This window comes from Nesoenas mayeri, assembly GCF_963082525.1.
Source record: "Nesoenas mayeri genome assembly, chromosome: 1".
Taxonomy (NCBI): Eukaryota; Metazoa; Chordata; class Aves; order Columbiformes; family Columbidae; genus Nesoenas; species Nesoenas mayeri.
The window spans coordinates 26511478-26528630 of record NC_137541.1 but is presented as its reverse complement, the minus strand read 5'-3'; the positions used below and the strand labels follow the sequence as shown (position 1 = coordinate 26528630).

Below are 17153 nucleotides of genomic sequence, written 5' to 3'. Positions count from 1 at the left end.
AACAACAAAAACCCAGATTTTCTCTATTTCATGCCAAGCATCCAAATATCAAAGTGGTTTGTAAAAAGCTGTACAATTTCCTCTGCACTAAAAAGTAGACTTAACAAAAGAACAGCATGCTTAATAATTAATTCAAATCTCTCTGTGTACAGGAGGACATCATTTAATTAACACTTAAACAATCCTGACTTACAATATAACGGAAAGCACTGAGGAAGAATTATACAACCAAGGCAATGATCAGGCCTGAATTTCCTTAGGGGTCTGACTCCATAAAAAGAGATTATCACCCAGTAAGCACCAGTTTGTTATTACCTCAATATCGCTAGTTAGCACAACTTCCTTCCCTTTCTCCTTATTACCTCACAAAAACCTCTGTGAAAGTAATATGTACAGACAGGACAGATAGACACATGCTTCCAATCCTTCTTTACTAGTTGTCTCCCTTAAAGTAATGAATATCTACTATTTTGAGGTTGCGGCTTTAAAAATGAAAAGGCCATATTACAAACCTAAGATCAGTTACTAATAGATCAGTACCAACAAGAAAAAAAAAAAAAAAGAAGTAAATATAAAATATTCTTCACTTCTTACAGATGTAACAGACCTTGCACTAAGTTTCCAAAGGAGAAAAGAGAAAAAGTTCAAGTCGTGAAACAACATGTGGTTTGAATCGAGAAGAGCCATCCAGATGTTCTATATAAAGATGACATTAGATCTATTTTATGACAGCTTTGTTGTCTGATACTTAACATTTGAAAATTATAGGCCAATACTTTGTAAGGAAGTATCACTGTTTGATGCTCTGATTATCTAACCACCCAGACATTTATTATTTCTGAAAATAATACAGATTTTCATATTGATGAGTCTCAATGGATAGAGATACTTGAGCTTTCTGGTTACTTTAAATAACCATTTGTCATGTAGACTCTTTTGCATGTTCAAATTCATGTAAATCAATTCATAATTCTTTGCATGGAAATCTGTCAGACGTTCTTCTGAGGTGCTGAAGGAAATCTGACTTCAACTCTACCAAAAAAGAGGACTTTAACCTCTATACTTAGCAGTGAAAAAGTTTCTTCAGCTCAGCAACAGAAAAAACATACCAAAGGCATCACAGAAAAACTTTAACTAAATCAATCTGTTTCATTTAGATTTTCATATTTTCAGGCTATCAAAATCTCAGTTAAAATATTGTCCTATATTATTGCATGGCTATTACATGATTACCAAACTTTAATTATTTTAATGAAAACTTACATAAATTATGAAATTATAATGCAATCATCAGGCACACTCAACTTGGGTTGACAACCAGAAAGTCTTGTTTAGCTAATCTGATACCCTCCTATGATAAGGTCACCCGCCTAGCGGATGAAGGGAAGGTGGTGGATGTAGGGATGCAATTTTTCTGGATTTTAGTAAGGCTTTCGATACTGTCCCTCACAGCATCCTTCTGGGCAAGTTGTCCAATTGTGGGATCAGCAGGTTCACAGTCTGCTGGGTAAAGGACTCGTTGAAAGGCAAGGCTCAAAGGGTTGCAGCAAATGGGGCTACATCTGGCTGGCAAATGGTCACCAGTGATGTTCTTCAGGGCTCATTTCCAGGGCCAGTTCTGTTCAACATGCAAGTTTGCTGATGATCCTAAACTCAGAGGTGCTGTTGACTCTCTTGAGGGACAAGAGGCTTTGCAGAGGGATCTAGATACACTGGAGCATTGGGCAATGATTAATGGCATGAAATTTAACAAGTCCAAATACCAGATTCTGCACCTAGGATGGAGTAACACCAGGCATAAGTATGAACTAGAAGAGGAGTGGCTGTAGAGCAGCTCTGCAGAAAGGGACCTGGGGGTGTTGGTGACAGCAGCTCATTGTGAGTCAGTGTGGGCTGTGGCAGCACAGAGGGGAAAACCCCATCCTGGGGTGCATCAAACACAGTATAACCAGCTGGTCAAAAGAGATTATCCTGCTGCACTCAGTGTTGGTGCAGCCTCATCTAGGGTGCTTTGTGCAGTTCTGGACCCCACATTTTAAAAAAGACGTGAAGGTCCTTGAATGCGTCCAGAGCAGGGCAACAGAACTGGCAAGAGGGCTGGAAGGAATGGCTTGTGAGGAGCAGCTGAGGCCTTTGGGCTTGTCTAGTTTGGAGAAAACAAGGCTGAGGGATGACCCCACTGCTTTCTGCATCTGCCTGAGGAGGGAAAGTGGAGAGGGAGGTGCTGGTCTCTCTTCCCTGAGATCCAGTGACAGCACATAAGGGAATGGGACAAAGCTGCACCAGGTGAGGCTTATACTTGATATCAGAAAGCATTTCCTTAACCGAGAGGGTGGTCAAACACTAGAACAGGCTTCCTAGAGATGGAATTGATACCTCAAGCCTGTTGGTGTCCAAGAGGCATTTGGACAATGCTCTTAACAACACATTTTACATTTTGATCAGCCATGGAGTGGTCAGGCAGTTGGTCAGTGTACTACCTCCAATAAGAATTTTACTCTTGTTATCGCCTCTAGTAAAGAGGCTGAATGAGTGAATGAATAGATTTAACTACGCAAATTTGATTTCTAAAATGGAACACTTTAAAGGAAACAAAATACTCATCCACATTGTATATTTTGGATTTTTTGTCATTTATTAAAACTTCAAAGCCATTTTCCAGCAAGTGCTCTCTTTGCAGATATCATTTCTTACAGTTTACCTTTCTAAAATTGTCATATAACAGCTTGTAATTCCACAATATCTAGCTAAAATTTTACTCTGCTATTTCAGAGAGAACTCACTGTAACCACCGTAGCTCTGTTTTCTTGAATTTTGCATTTATTTGTACAAATGGAACACTGGCTTTTAAAAGAGACCTAGTACTAAGTAGTTTTAGCACATGCCAGACCTTGCAAGGCAGATACTTCTTTTTGGGAGAACTGCAGGTGGAAAGAGCCGTCCACCAGTCCAGAACAGCATCAGAACAGAGTGGGAGGGAGAAAATTACGGGAACACATACACACAAGAATAACAAAAGTAATTGCTTTCACGAGGGTTGAACTTGAAAAGGACCCCAAGCAAATCTTTTATCTTATTCATAATTATCTTTTTCTAAATTACTGTAATAATTTATTTGGAAGAATCAAGAAGAAACCTTATACATTTTTTTCCTCAGTAACATGAAGAGACACACAAAGAAAATAAAAGGGTGTTACCAGTTGCAATTCAGTGTTACCATCAACAAAATTAACTGTACTACTCATTGGCATAGAGGAAATATTCTGTGTATGTTCCCTTAGCTAAAAATGGAAAATTTCAGTTAACATAATAATACAGACAGGATGACCCGGGTACACTTCTCATTGTCAGCAACGTGAGTAATGATGGCAAACAAGTCACGCTAAAAATGAAGTCACAGCTGTATTATTCATGCAGAGAAACCAAGAAACAGTTACATCAACATGATGTTGGAATTTTTTTATTATTTTTACAAATAGCGTGTGTATCTCTAATCACTAGTTTATGTTGGATTATGCAGAAAGAACAAAAGAGTGTAGGAGGAATCAAGTGGGAAAGGCAAAGCAATTATCCAAATAAACAACCAGCAGAATACTTTCAGCTAAATTAGTAGTTGCATGCCTGGCAACAATAAAGATATTCAGATCTTATGTGAAAAACAAAAAGAGACTATTATCAGTTTAACAGTCACTGCTACAAAGGACAGAGTGAAAAGGATGTTGGCAATGCAAGGCCATAGAGTTTCCATAAAAGAAAATGAGTCTCACTGTTTTATACTTGTAGTCTCCAATTTTAGGAGAGCCTAGAATAAGGGTATCTATCTACCTGAGAACTGAAACTTCAGCTCAGTAAAACAACACGTGAACAGGACTGTTTAATATGGTTTACCAAAAGTTCTATTTTGCTCAGTGCTTAATATCTCTCTTTGGCAAACAGCAAATAACTACTACAAGAAGTGACATAACACTCTGGAAAACTTATTTTGGCTGGTAGCTTCTAGAAGAGGCCTTTCTATGTGTCTAAATACTGGGATCCCTCAGATCAAAGTTAACTAGTCCAGGGACTGCAGCACACCTACTGCAAAAGGCAAGACTTGGTTCCATTCATCATGAAGTGCAAGAAATAAAAGTGTTACTTGAAGGAAAATCCAAATACAGTTTACTTGATATCTTTCATAATGCAAAGAAAAGTATTTATTGCTAGTTATCCATGCCTAGAGAACCATTACTACAAAAACACTGAATATAAGAAAAGCAAATACTTTCATAGGCATCTGAAATGATCCTTGAAATAAAATACTACATACAAAGCTAACCCACCAATACTATAATCAGTATTTCCAAATTATTACAACATGGACTTCAGCAATAAGGTATAAGACCATCCTTTAATTTCACAACATTTCCTGAAGTACAGTGTTATGTTTTGCTGTCTTAAGCAGGTCTTGTGATTTTGTTGTCATGCAACAAAAGCTATTTTCTTACATTGTAACTAGTCATGCAATTTTCAAAAACTAATATCCACAGAGATATTTACTGGAACACTTACTTTCTTAAATTGTTTGGCAATAAAGTAGGGTGTAAAAACATGTCAAGTAATTTTATAAAATAATTTTAACTGATATAATATAAATTAAAAAAAAACCCAAAACACAAAATCAATATATAAACTGTTATCAAGATAGGAAAAAAAATGAATTGAACATTCTTTATGGTTGTTTCCAACACTTTTTCAATTAGGTGAACAAAAAGCATGCTGCATTACTTTAAAATTTCAAATAAACCACAGATAAAGAAATAATTCCAAACTAAGCACTGAAAAATCATTTCACCTGTCTCACAGGTGCTCTAACCTGTCTCACATTCGTTCACATTTCATAGTTTCCTTGCAGTCAATTTTAAATAGCTTGTAATAATGACATAATACTTTTTGACAGCCATGTCCAGAAAATTACAATAAACTAATATTAAGATGGTCAAAGGTTTAATCATAACCAGAATCATTGGACAGGTAAAGACAAACTATATTTAAGAGCAGAGAAAATGCACATGCAACCATAATTAAAGTGTAAGTCAATAAATCAGAACTAGTAATTAGATGAGCAATGACACAAACTGCAGAACAAACTGCAGACCATTGCCTTCCAAAAATTTAGTGAAGATTAAATTTTTGCAAAGAAATTGCAACACGCAAGAAGAACGATGCAAACAAGGCATTATCTGACTTCTATTTCATGGTTCGCTTCTGTCACCAAGGCCAACAACTGCCATCATACTGTCTACAACAATAACCTTCTGTTACATACAGTTTAATACCTTCTGCTCCTCCTCCTACCTAATCACCATTTTTCAAAGACACCTGCTACAAAACAGGCTGTCTTCCTGGCTGCCAGAAACCTCTGAAGCTGCCTTCTGTGTGCTCTTAGCTCTATTTTTTAGTACAAAAGCACCAGGGGATTCATACATGAAGGAGAAGTTCGGAACTGCATTTTAACTTCGCAGAATTACTGCAGGTAAGGGTCTTCATAATTTATAGGTGGTGTAACTTCCTCTGACAAACTACACTTAGTATACACGTAATTTTTCTACCTATCAGTCAGTTTGAGAACAACTAAACTATATGGATTCATTCCCTTTTCCTTGATAGCTCCCAGGTTTCTTGCCCTCTCACCTTTAAGTTCATTCTAGAAGTACTAACTCTTACGGTACAATTCTTGTTGACTTTGTGCGGTAGTTTGGGATAAAAACTTTTTCCAACTATGGTATTGGTAATAATTCTATTTTAACGGGTAACTTAGAGAGTACAGGCAAAACTAAGTATCACCCCATCACAAGATGCAGAAGACAAAAACTAACATTAAAAGGACATGAAAACTCTAATTTTCTTAACTAAATTCTAAACCTGCAGTAGTCAAAGATCTGCCTTGGCCAAGCGAAAGAAGCTCTTTTGCTATTATAGACAGAACTCACTGGGAAACAGACAGGTCAATTTAGGTAAGTATATTTTGCAAGTATCTACAGCTCTTCTACTAAATATTTTACTTAATATATATATATTTTTTTTCCTTTTCTCCCAAGGAACAGCTAATTCATTACCAAAAACACAGAGCCAAGCATGAATGACTCCACATTTTGCATTGTTATTCCAGTATCACTCTTGGTTAACCACCAAAAACCTAATGTTGTTACGTAGTATACTGTCATGATAAAGTATGATACACTCAGGGTTTGTTTCTTTTTGGAAATATTGTTTGATTTCCACATACACTTAAAGAATTGCAAAAGTGGTACAGAAATACGTACACATGACACTTATCACCAGAATAGTTCATATTTTCAATGAGATTAAAATAAAACTATATTGTTCAGTGCTTGATCACTGTCAGCCAAAATTGAAAGACAGGTTTACTAATAATAGCCTTCTACAATGCACAGCTCAGGACTTGAAATCAAACTAGCTTGAGCAGGAAATGCATTCTGCCCTTTGGGGAGAAAGAAAACCCAGAAGAACATTTTACAATGACCCATCTGGCAACTTGACAAGCAAGGTCCATCTGTCTTAAATGCAAGAATTATTATAATGGTAGAAAGCACTGGGGAAACTCTGGTTTTAGAAGGTGAACATGGGGGACAAAGTTATTATTTTTTTAATTTTTGTAGACCAAATCAGCTCATATTTCCTACTATATTGACACAAACAACCCTGGAAAAGGGCATTTATAGGTATACAGCGATTATGTCAACATCAGCAGGTAGTGCGACACAACAGGAACAAGTTTGTAGATCAACACAATTGGTGCTGCTCAGTTTACACAGTCTCTGCTGTGACTTGCATTGCAGACCACTCTAAGTTCGGTGGGACAATGGGAAGAGTATCTTCTAAAGTATGCTCTTGATCTGCATGCTAGGGTAGATTAACCCAAGTACTTCATTCACACACACACATATATAAGTATATATCAATATGTAAATATGGCCTTTACCATAATGAACCCAAACATCTTAAAGGCACCCGTATCACCAGAATTTTCTAACAGAATGTTAGTACAAAGAAACATTTTTTCATTTTTCTAAAATACAATACTTTGCAAAACAAAGTTCAATTTAATTATATACTCTTTTAGAAAAAAATGGAGCAGTGTTTTGAAGCAACATTGGACCATACCACTATAGCCTTTGAAACTGAGTCTTTTCATTGCAGCTACTTATTTAAGAAATTTCTGAAATAATCCAGTAATTTCAAGACAAATTATCCTCCTAAAAGGAAAAGTTTTTCCTAAGACTTCCTTTAAACTACTGAATTTCTCATGGAATTGAATACTGATGTCTTAATAGTTCTAAAATGATTCACAGGAGAGCTGAAACCTGAAAATTGGCATTTAACATACTGTGCATTACCTATTTTAAAGAAACATCATGTATTCTACACATTAATCACTACACTTTATAAAACCTGTTTATCCTTATTTTAAAATAATCTTGTCTTTTTAAATTGGAAGCTTTTTAAGGGAAAGCTAATAGAACTGGTTATTAAACTCGAACGTAGCTAAGAGGTATTATGACATGATGCATTAACTTCTGTCTTTTGACCTACCTATTTCATTACGTTAATATCCACACCTTCATTACAAAATTCTACCACTGTTCTTCAAGAACTCACATGCCTTGTTAGAAGAAGTCAGAAATTGGCTTATATGGATTTTCTACTCAGACATAATACAGAAAGTATAATCATTTCCAGCTCTATTGATTGGCCTGCAGACCTATCAAAATGCTTACATTCAGGAAGATAAACCGTACTTACAATTCTGGTGGAACTAACTCCCACAGCAGAGATCTTTTTCGTCTCATCTTTTCATAAACTTAGATAGTTTAACGTAAGTTCTATGAGCAGCTAAATTAATGAAGTCTGATTTTCCCTGAATCTGCATTTTACAGTTCAGTAGCTAATGGATTCAACCAGCACACACACATACATGGAAGACAAACTTTCCTTCCTTATGAAGTTATGGTAAAAACTAAATACAGTAGGGCTTTACAGCTCTGAAGCAAATTCACCTTACAGTTCTCATACTGTCCTCCTGATCCAGTCATCCCACACACAATCTGTTGATTTGTAGCTTGCTTGAGCTCAAAGACATTGATCCACAGAAACGCCATTGATATTGTAGTCAATTTTAATTAAACAAAAATATATCCATTGTTGGTATTGACAATTCTTTTAGCCTTTTTTTATTTCACTGGCGATTTTCCCCAACAATCCAAATAAGTTGTTCTAAACCTATTTAGTATGGTACATTTAAAGGATCTAGTACGACAAGGATTTCCTTTTTCTCTTTGTTCACATTAATTAATGCATACCATAGAAGCAGAAAAATATAAATTTTCATTTTACTATTCACCATCTAATGAAATTTACATAAACAAACAAAATGATTAAAAAATAAAAATCCCAACTAAGTTCTGCTTTAAAATTTTAGATGAAAAAGAACCTACTCATGATTTAAATTTATGAGAGAATCGCCACTAAAAGCAGCATTTAGCATGTATAATTCCATGCTTGACAGCTAACACTAGCACTTCAATTCATCACATGAGGATCAATGCACTTTATAAAATCCTCTAGATAGCAGGCAGTTACAGAAACCTCTTTATGGCTGGAGGAAAAAAAAACAAACCACCAACAAAAAACCCCAACAACAACAAATGCATGCTGTATTTGAGGTCACAGTTGTGGGAGGCCAGACCTGTGCTTTGATTATGTGGCCACATCACCTCCACATTAGGAATATATTATCCCCTTATTACAGGCAGGCAGCTTATTTCGATAATTGGGACAGATGGAAGCAGCACCCATAGTTAAGGCTCTCTCCTTTTTAAACTATTTGCATTCCCAATAGCGACTGAACAATGTGTTATTTCTCATTAATTAAATGACTTTAATGATTTAAATGTTAATCTGATTTTAATTCTGGTGCAACCCTGATCATGGAGCCACTAAAATAAAGTACAGATTCAAAAAGAACTGTCTTAAGTCATTTGGTGTAGTAGTTATACAATATCAGTGTGCTAATGAGAAAGATGTATATAAAGATCACCTTCTTTGAGGCGAATCCTGATGCTGTTCTCCTCAGCAAATTGACCGTTCACCTGGAGAATAAACCTGGAAATCTGACCCAAAGCACGCAAAGGTCTGCTATTCCAAGGCCATAGGTCCTCACAGAGCTGAACTTAAATTGCTGTGGTTCATAATTACTGCAACTATTTAAAGTCTGAATTTCTCCAACTTCCAAATTCCAGACTGGCAGTGCTCCCCAAAAAAGAAAGCATTCAACTAGAGATTAATTCAGCAAAATACTGCTGCATTGTAAAATCAGAGTATACTATGAGAAATTTATACATGTTAAGGGCGAAAAAGCCCTCAGCCTTCTCTGTTTATATCAAAGCACCAAGCTATAATACTACGTACACAGCAATAGCATGAGACATTGACCCAGTCAGACAAAATTTCAACCACTGAAGCAGGAAGCAACAGCCCTCTTTTAGAAGCAGGAATGCTATCTGTCCTTATGTATCTGCAGTTGTGCCTGCAGTTGTGCATATTATAAAGGAAAAACAATGAATTCTAAAAACATGGGAGGATATAGATGTCATCTGCATATTTTAATGAATACAGTTTGGATTTGAAGTTTACTTTTGTTTCAAAACCAGACTTCAATGTATCGAAACTTCATGTAAAATACAATGGATACCCTGCAATACCTTATTCACAAAGATGTAATAAAGAGTGAATTATTCTATTTGACACCTTGGGTTCAATTGTCTCTAATTTATCATGTGGCGTAAATTCAACTGCCTCAGCAAAAAAACATCTACCACATCAATGTTATTAACTTTACTAACTAAACTTATCTTCCTTGCGCCTCCCCACCTTTACTCCCCAGGATGTTCATTTAACAAGATTTCTTCCCATAATCCTCAACTATTGGCCTTTCTCCCTTTTTATTTTTTTATTTACACAGAATGTAGATGCTGCACTGGAACAATACCCAGTAGACAGACTTAAAATTTCCTAGTTCAATCTTTTCAAAGCAGATCAACAAGCTCTGAAGCCTTTATGTTTTATTCTCATTGGACTGCACTTTTTTGAAACTTTTTCTGCCTATTTAAAGCTTAGTTATTCAAAATCTTAAAAAGTGCTAAATGAGGAGATGGCTACTAGTACCAAGAGAAATTAAACTGCAAGTCATAAAATACAAATACGTTTTGTGATACAATACATTGTAAATGAACAGCCAAACAATGAGCATCCGAATACAGTTCTGGAAGCCCAGGGCATTGCCTCCCTGTTAGAAAGCAATATTACAACAATACTAACTGATTTTGGAGTTTAATTTCTTTCAGTGGCACCTCAAACTGTGCATAAATTTACAGCTATTTTTCAAATAAGAGAACAAAAAAGAGAAATCGCAAAAACCCAACAAATTCAAAAGATTATTATTTTAGATTTCTGTGAGCAGTAGAGTTTGCTCCATGTATCAGATTGAGGTTCAGTCCACAAAAACAAAGAGGTGGGAAATGTTTTCTACTCAATCCATCAGAATCCACACAGGCAACTAATACATATATATATACACACACATATACTATAAATATGGTATAGAAACAAACAAAAACAGTAAGACAACTTCCATCTCTTATTCAGAAATACTGCTTCTGCTCCCTAGTTCTTAGCCTGTAACTCTGTGTCAGAAATCTGTGTTCCATTCCACCAGGGAATATTGGGGATAAGTTGTGGATTGTGACAACTTGACATGCATACCAAGAGGAAAAAAAACCAAACCAACATTTAGCACCCTGAGAACCATGATCCTGCAAGAGTTAGCCTGAAAAGAAATCCTACCTACAGATGTTGAAGGTAGGTGTGGTTTTTTTACATAACTGGCTTTATAGGCAAAGAAAAAACATCAGATCTGTCTCAGATCTACAGTAAAGCACATAATGTGACTTCACACGAAATTAGTGAAATGGGAAACAACAGAAGTCAATGTAATTTATACAATGGAACAAGGACAGACTGAGAGATGCATCAAACAGGTCTTGTTAAAATGAGAAACTTCATGCTAGGTGCAGATTAAGAGTAGTACCATGCAAGTCAGTCTTTAGTTAGATTCAGTATTATCAGTTCTTTCGTGATCAGTCAAGACTGATTCATTTTAATGCCAGAACTTTCCAGGAGAGGTATTTCCAATAGAAATATAAATACTATTTATTGCGCAAATTTAAAAAATCCTCAGTGAAACCCTGCAACACGCATATGGATAAGGGCACACACATTTAGGAATGATGTAGTTAAACTGATTATAGCAAAAAATCTGAGAAGACAACCAGAAGAATGAAGTTACTTTCTAAGCGAAGATTAAAAGATCTACTTCCGTAGCATTAGAAAAAAAACCAAGAATGTGTAAAACTGCTTAATAAATGTATATACCACAGTGACTGAATACTGACAGGAAGATCACTTAAGAGAAAAAGACAACACACAAATTATCTGGTACAGGGCTTGAAGTTATTAGGCTTTGACCTATCAGAGAAATTAGACTTTAAAGCAGCCCTGCAGTACTAGTAGGATTAAAAACAAACAGAAAACCTCCTCAAATACACAATCACACACAAACTTTCCTACTTTCAAAACAGAGCTTGATCAGCTTTTGAAATAATAATATAAGAAGTCTTTTCCCTTACATGAAAACTATTTCCTTCTTTCTTTAAGGATAAACAAAGTAGGTATGCCAATTTGTTGAAACAAATCAAAGCACCAAATTTGACACAATTCCAAAGAAATTATTTTGTTATTCACTTTTAAAAAAGACCTATTTTTGGCTATCTAGTAGCTTATTTTGTGCACTGCTTGGAGACTCCAGCTACTAATACTGCTGACTTGCGTCTTCCCAATTAAGACGCCAGAAGACCTGAAAGTATCATATTCCAAGATATCAGGCTACAGTTCTTCAGCAGGTGTAACTTCCAAGTTTTCCAGTACTGGTACACCTAACCAGGCAAGCTACCTGGAAGATTTGAGTTCCATGTGGATTTTGATTAGAGGATTTTAATACAAAATACATGAAACAGAAATTGAAATGCAGGAGAACCAAAAAAAAAAAACCAGCAAAAAACCAACCAAACCAACCAACCAAAAACCAACCAAACAAACTAACCAACCACAACCACATACAAAAAAACCCAAACCAAAACAAACAAACAGTTTTCAACATTCATATATCTTATGAGAAATTGAGCTGTGTTTTGTATTGATCTATATTAGTCATCAAAAGACACTGTGTACATACTACCCATTTCAGCAGGTGCATGGGAATCTGATGTAGACTTTATCTCTCCTGGGACTGCACTATCCTGAAAATTTAATGTTTACTATCATTTAATTTATACTCCATTCTTCTTTTTTTTCCCATTCAGTTTCAATACATCCATTATTTGGTATGTACTGTAGTAGCTTGCTCATTAATAGGTATTCGAGAAAATTGTCTAAGTATTCTATTTGCATTCCTCCAAAGTTAGAAGAGTCAAAAAAAAAGAGATTCTGGATGTGGTGTGCACATTTTTCACCTTTAACAGAACATTAACTGGCAGTCAGTGAAAATAAAAAGTCCTGGTCCAGGAAAATGAGATATGAAATTGTAAGACAGCTAGATGAAAAGGCAGTACATTTCAACATCTGCATATACCTGAAGGCCAAACACTAAATGACTTCAAAGTTCAGTAATCCCCGAGAAACATATAGCTTCCAATGTCTTATTGTCATTACAAAATGAAAATTGTATTTAATAAGAGCAGTTTATACCTATAAAGTCTTTAGTTATTAATGCAGGTACATCAATGGCAGCTACTTGAAAGCTCCATTTGCATCAAGTGATCTGAATCCATCACAAAACAAATTAAAATTGAATAAAAATGCATTTACAATTGTTACTGTGACAAGTAGAAAATGTTTCCACACCACTTGATAATTATTATACATTCTACTAAAAACTAGTATTAGATTTATTACATTGAGTTTTTGCTTTACAATACAAGGGCACAATTTCCATCTGTCCAACTACTAAGATATAAATATTTTCTAACCATATAAGGCTGTTTTCCCTCCCAAACCTGCAGTTTGTTTGGTAGCTCTGTTAAATTTTATTCTGTTCCAGATCAATTTTAAAGTCATTACAGTCACCAAAAATTATCATCTTTTGACTAAAATACAGTTTTGTTTGTGCATTTCCTGTCAACCTTCTAAGTTGCCTTTCAGACTGCAACCTTCTGAAGCAGGAAACCAACCTTCACATGTGTTTAGCACAACAAAAGTCTCATCAAGTACTTGTGAGTGCTGTTAGGAGCAGATATCCTGTATTTCACCTTTTATTAAAAAGCAAAACAAAAAAACCCACACCACAAAAACAAAAAGCCGCCTCAAAAGTTCTTCTCTAAGTGGACATGACCATCCAATTTTGCCCTTCCTTCCATCTCACAGAAAATGAATACATTGAATAGACTAGATTCACAAACATCTAGACCATTAGAACAAATGACAAGTGGACTGAATTTTCCTTTGAAGTTATTCCTCCCTTTCACAAATAACAGACTCTACAATACAAAAGAATTTAAAGAGGAAGTAATTTTGCAGTTTTCACACTTAGTTCTCTGAAATTTTTGTTGGTATTTTATAGGAAAATTAAATAGAATTAGCAAGTGGCAACAACTAAACAAGAACATATTTTGCAATTACTGAGATTTAGTCAACCTAAAACCTAAAAATCACAATTTACTCTTCCACTAATAATATTCTATGCACAGCATAAAGGAAAAAAGAAAACCACAACAACCCAGTAACTTACCCGCAAAGCTTCAATTACGAGGTCTCGTGCTTCTAGTTCTCCTTCCATTATACTCAAAAGCATCCGCAATTCTGGCTTGCTCAAGTTATCCACATCAAACTCTCTTTTCTGTAAGAAACAAACACTGATTAACATACTAACTAACTGAAATAGTGTAGATCTAAAATGCAGATGTATCAGCATCCTGATTATGGGCTTCTCAAAACATCTCTAACTGTCAAAACCTGAGATGGCTTTATTTGTCATATATAAAGTCAAAATTAACAGCAAATAGTTTGATCCTTTTCATTTAAGGTGAAGCAATTAAAAGCCCACCAGTATGATACTTTGCAAGCAACTGATCCTGCAAAGTCTTGTCAATGATAAGGGTGAAACGGTAAAGAAACTAACTTTGCAACTAACGCTTCCCATATGCTGTCTCTCAGTGAAACAATTCAGCAGACTTGAAATAGCACATCAGGGCTGAAGGCAAGTGTGGGTGAAAGAATCTAGAACACAACCCACCTAATCCAGTGTAACTTGTGCCTTACTTGCAAGCAACTACTAAGACATCACTGTATACTGGGCTGAACGTGAATTTTTGAAGCACAAGTTGTGAAAAAGATGTGAAATCTTATCTGTATGCTTTATTCACAGTTCCATTTGTTTGGCGGGCGGGTGCAGTCCATGTTTAATAGGCACTGACAAACAACAGTTCATAGCAGCAATATCTTCTCACTCCACAGTTAACACCCCTAGCAAGACAGTAGAAAGAATTATACTGAAGAATAAGATCACGCATAAACACTGCCTGCTGGGAATATCAATATGGCTTCTGTGAAACCAAATCTACCTCGCAAACAGCTACAGTTCTGTAACAATAGCAACAGACACATGGGTAGAAGAGATCCACTGGATGCTAACATATTTAGATTTTCAAGAAGTTTTGGACAAGGTTCTGTATCAAATATTATTACAGAAACTCCTATCCAACAGTATTGGATAAAAAGACACTTCATGGATAGGAAGCAAACGCTATGGGTAACAACCACTTTTCAATATGGAGAGAGGTAAGCAGTGGGGCACCTCTGGGACCAGCTTTATTCAACCTATTCATTTACAACAACCTGTAAAAAGGATAGAGAATTGGCAGGGACATCCACATCATGTGGGAGTTGGCACATAATTCCTCGCTTTCAATGTTAACATCCTCATTTTGCTACTATATTAAAGCCTGGTAAACCCACAGCTCAAGTACTGCATAAAGTTCTCATCTAAAGGTGAACTGGGCAATGAAGAGAGGAGGAGTAACTGCCATACAAGGAAAGCCTAGGAGGCTGGAAGTCTTGATTTTGGAGGTGGGGCAGGGGCAATGTAGATTGTAGATGATTAGTGAAATTAGAAGGGGATCATTTTAAGGGAGAGATAATATTTATTCCATGTGCCAGATTCAGCTGATCAGCTTGATTTCCAATATGCTTTCACTGCAAGGGAAATACTACAGTCCTTGCTATGGGGTAGATATGTCTCCTAGCAAAGCCCCGAGATGTGAAGACTCAGTTATCTTCAGTATGAAGTAATCAGTTGCGAAATTAGCTGAACTGTGTATCTCGATATACTATTTTCCCTGAAGGACATAAAAATCTAAGAGTTCAGCTACCCAAGAGCTTAACTTATCACAGGCAAGCTCAATAAAAATTAAAGCAAGTACCATTTCTGCTTTCTCAAGGCAAGAGGAAAACACAATGGTTGTTCTCCCTTCAGGCTAGAAGGCCACAGATCAAAACTACCCAAAAGCTGTAACAATATTAGATCTACTCTGCATTCCACTTTTAGTTTGTGATCAAAACACACAGAACTGCGGGCAAGAACTTCAGCTGTTTGCATTCAATGTACATTGGATTGAGCTTCTTCATGTATGTGAACAACATGGATCAACAAGAGGAGCGATGACTTCTATTAAGTGTAACTGTTTCAGGGACAGGGCCACCCGCTCTACCCAGTACTTCTAGACTGAACAATAGTTGTCCTCTAATTTTGCTGCCTGGGTCAGTTTTTCCTCTAATCCAAAAGATACCTCTTGCTCTCCATGCCAATGGATCAAGAAAAATAACTGGCTTCTCTGAAGGGTTTTTCCCAATATATGCTACAGCAGCCTCCCACAGTGCTCCTTATAACTGTATACAGCGCTAACCACTCTATCGACATGTATAAAGTGAAAAGTTACTACACATACGTAGTTCCTCATGTAATCTAGTGTCAGTAAACTAAATTTTACCTTATATCCTGCAGCAGATTTCACTCTCAGCATTTCTAACTACCAAATTTAATTCAGCCAGATAGCAGGATCTGCCCTCCTCCTTCTGTGAACCACTTCATAACATTTAATAGCTCAAGGACAGCAATTTATCCATATAGCTTCCTTTATAATAGAGAAAAAACACCTCCCTTTTTCAGATGGGAAACTGATGCAGAGAGATTTTATTTCCAAACAACATCAAAAGCAAGTAGTATAAAAGAGAACATTCAGTCTCAATTCAGTGGTTTAACCACTACATTATCTTCCCTTTCTAAAATATACTTGCCTCTATCGACAAAAGGGCACCCAAGGTTTCTGATAGACAAGAACAAAGTTAAGAGGGGCATCCACAGAAGTACAATGCAAGAAATATGATCCTACTCTTCTCTCCAAGTCAGTAAATTAAGCTTGTCAGGAGGTACATCACAAGGCAGCTCTTTGCCAAAAGACTGACTGTACATCACAGGTGAAACTTTTCATTTCTGCAGTCTTCATAAACGAAAACACTCTTACATTCTTAACAAACCAGAGGCATTCTTCCAACAGATGTGATGCAATTATGAGCTTTTTTAACTAAGAATCTGATCAAGCAATTAAAGTAAACTTTGATCAAGTACACATCCTGAACTAGAATACATGAAAAGACAGCAGTAATGAGCTATTAAAAGTGTTCTGATGATTTAGATATAAATAAACACACAAAAAAGTTAATAGGCATACCAACAAGATACACAGCTTAGTTTTTAATATTTTTTAATTTTAAAAAATTTAAATAAGAACTAGCAAAACAACTTCATATATGAACAGTTTTAGCATATCAGACTAAAATCCCACTTATCCAAGCATCCTGTCTCCAAAAGCTGCCAATAACAGATGCCTTGCAATCAGTACCAGAGCAGGACAAGCACATAATGATACTTCCCAGAAATGCTCTCCCAGACTCCAGTAATTTTCAGCTTATGTACTTTCTGATCC

General features: G+C 36.0%; 1 protein-coding gene across 1 annotated transcript in view; it reads right to left on the bottom strand.

Moving 5' to 3' along the window:
* Positions 1–17153, bottom strand: part of CTTNBP2 (cortactin binding protein 2) — a gene marked incomplete at both ends in the record, with an annotated part of 88537 nt that overhangs the window by 62979 nt on the left and 8405 nt on the right. The window contains one exon of the mRNA XM_080354141.1: positions 13901–14008. Coding sequence (XP_080210267.1) covers positions 13901–14008 — 108 coding nt within the window. The remainder of the gene's footprint in view (positions 1–13900; positions 14009–17153) is intronic.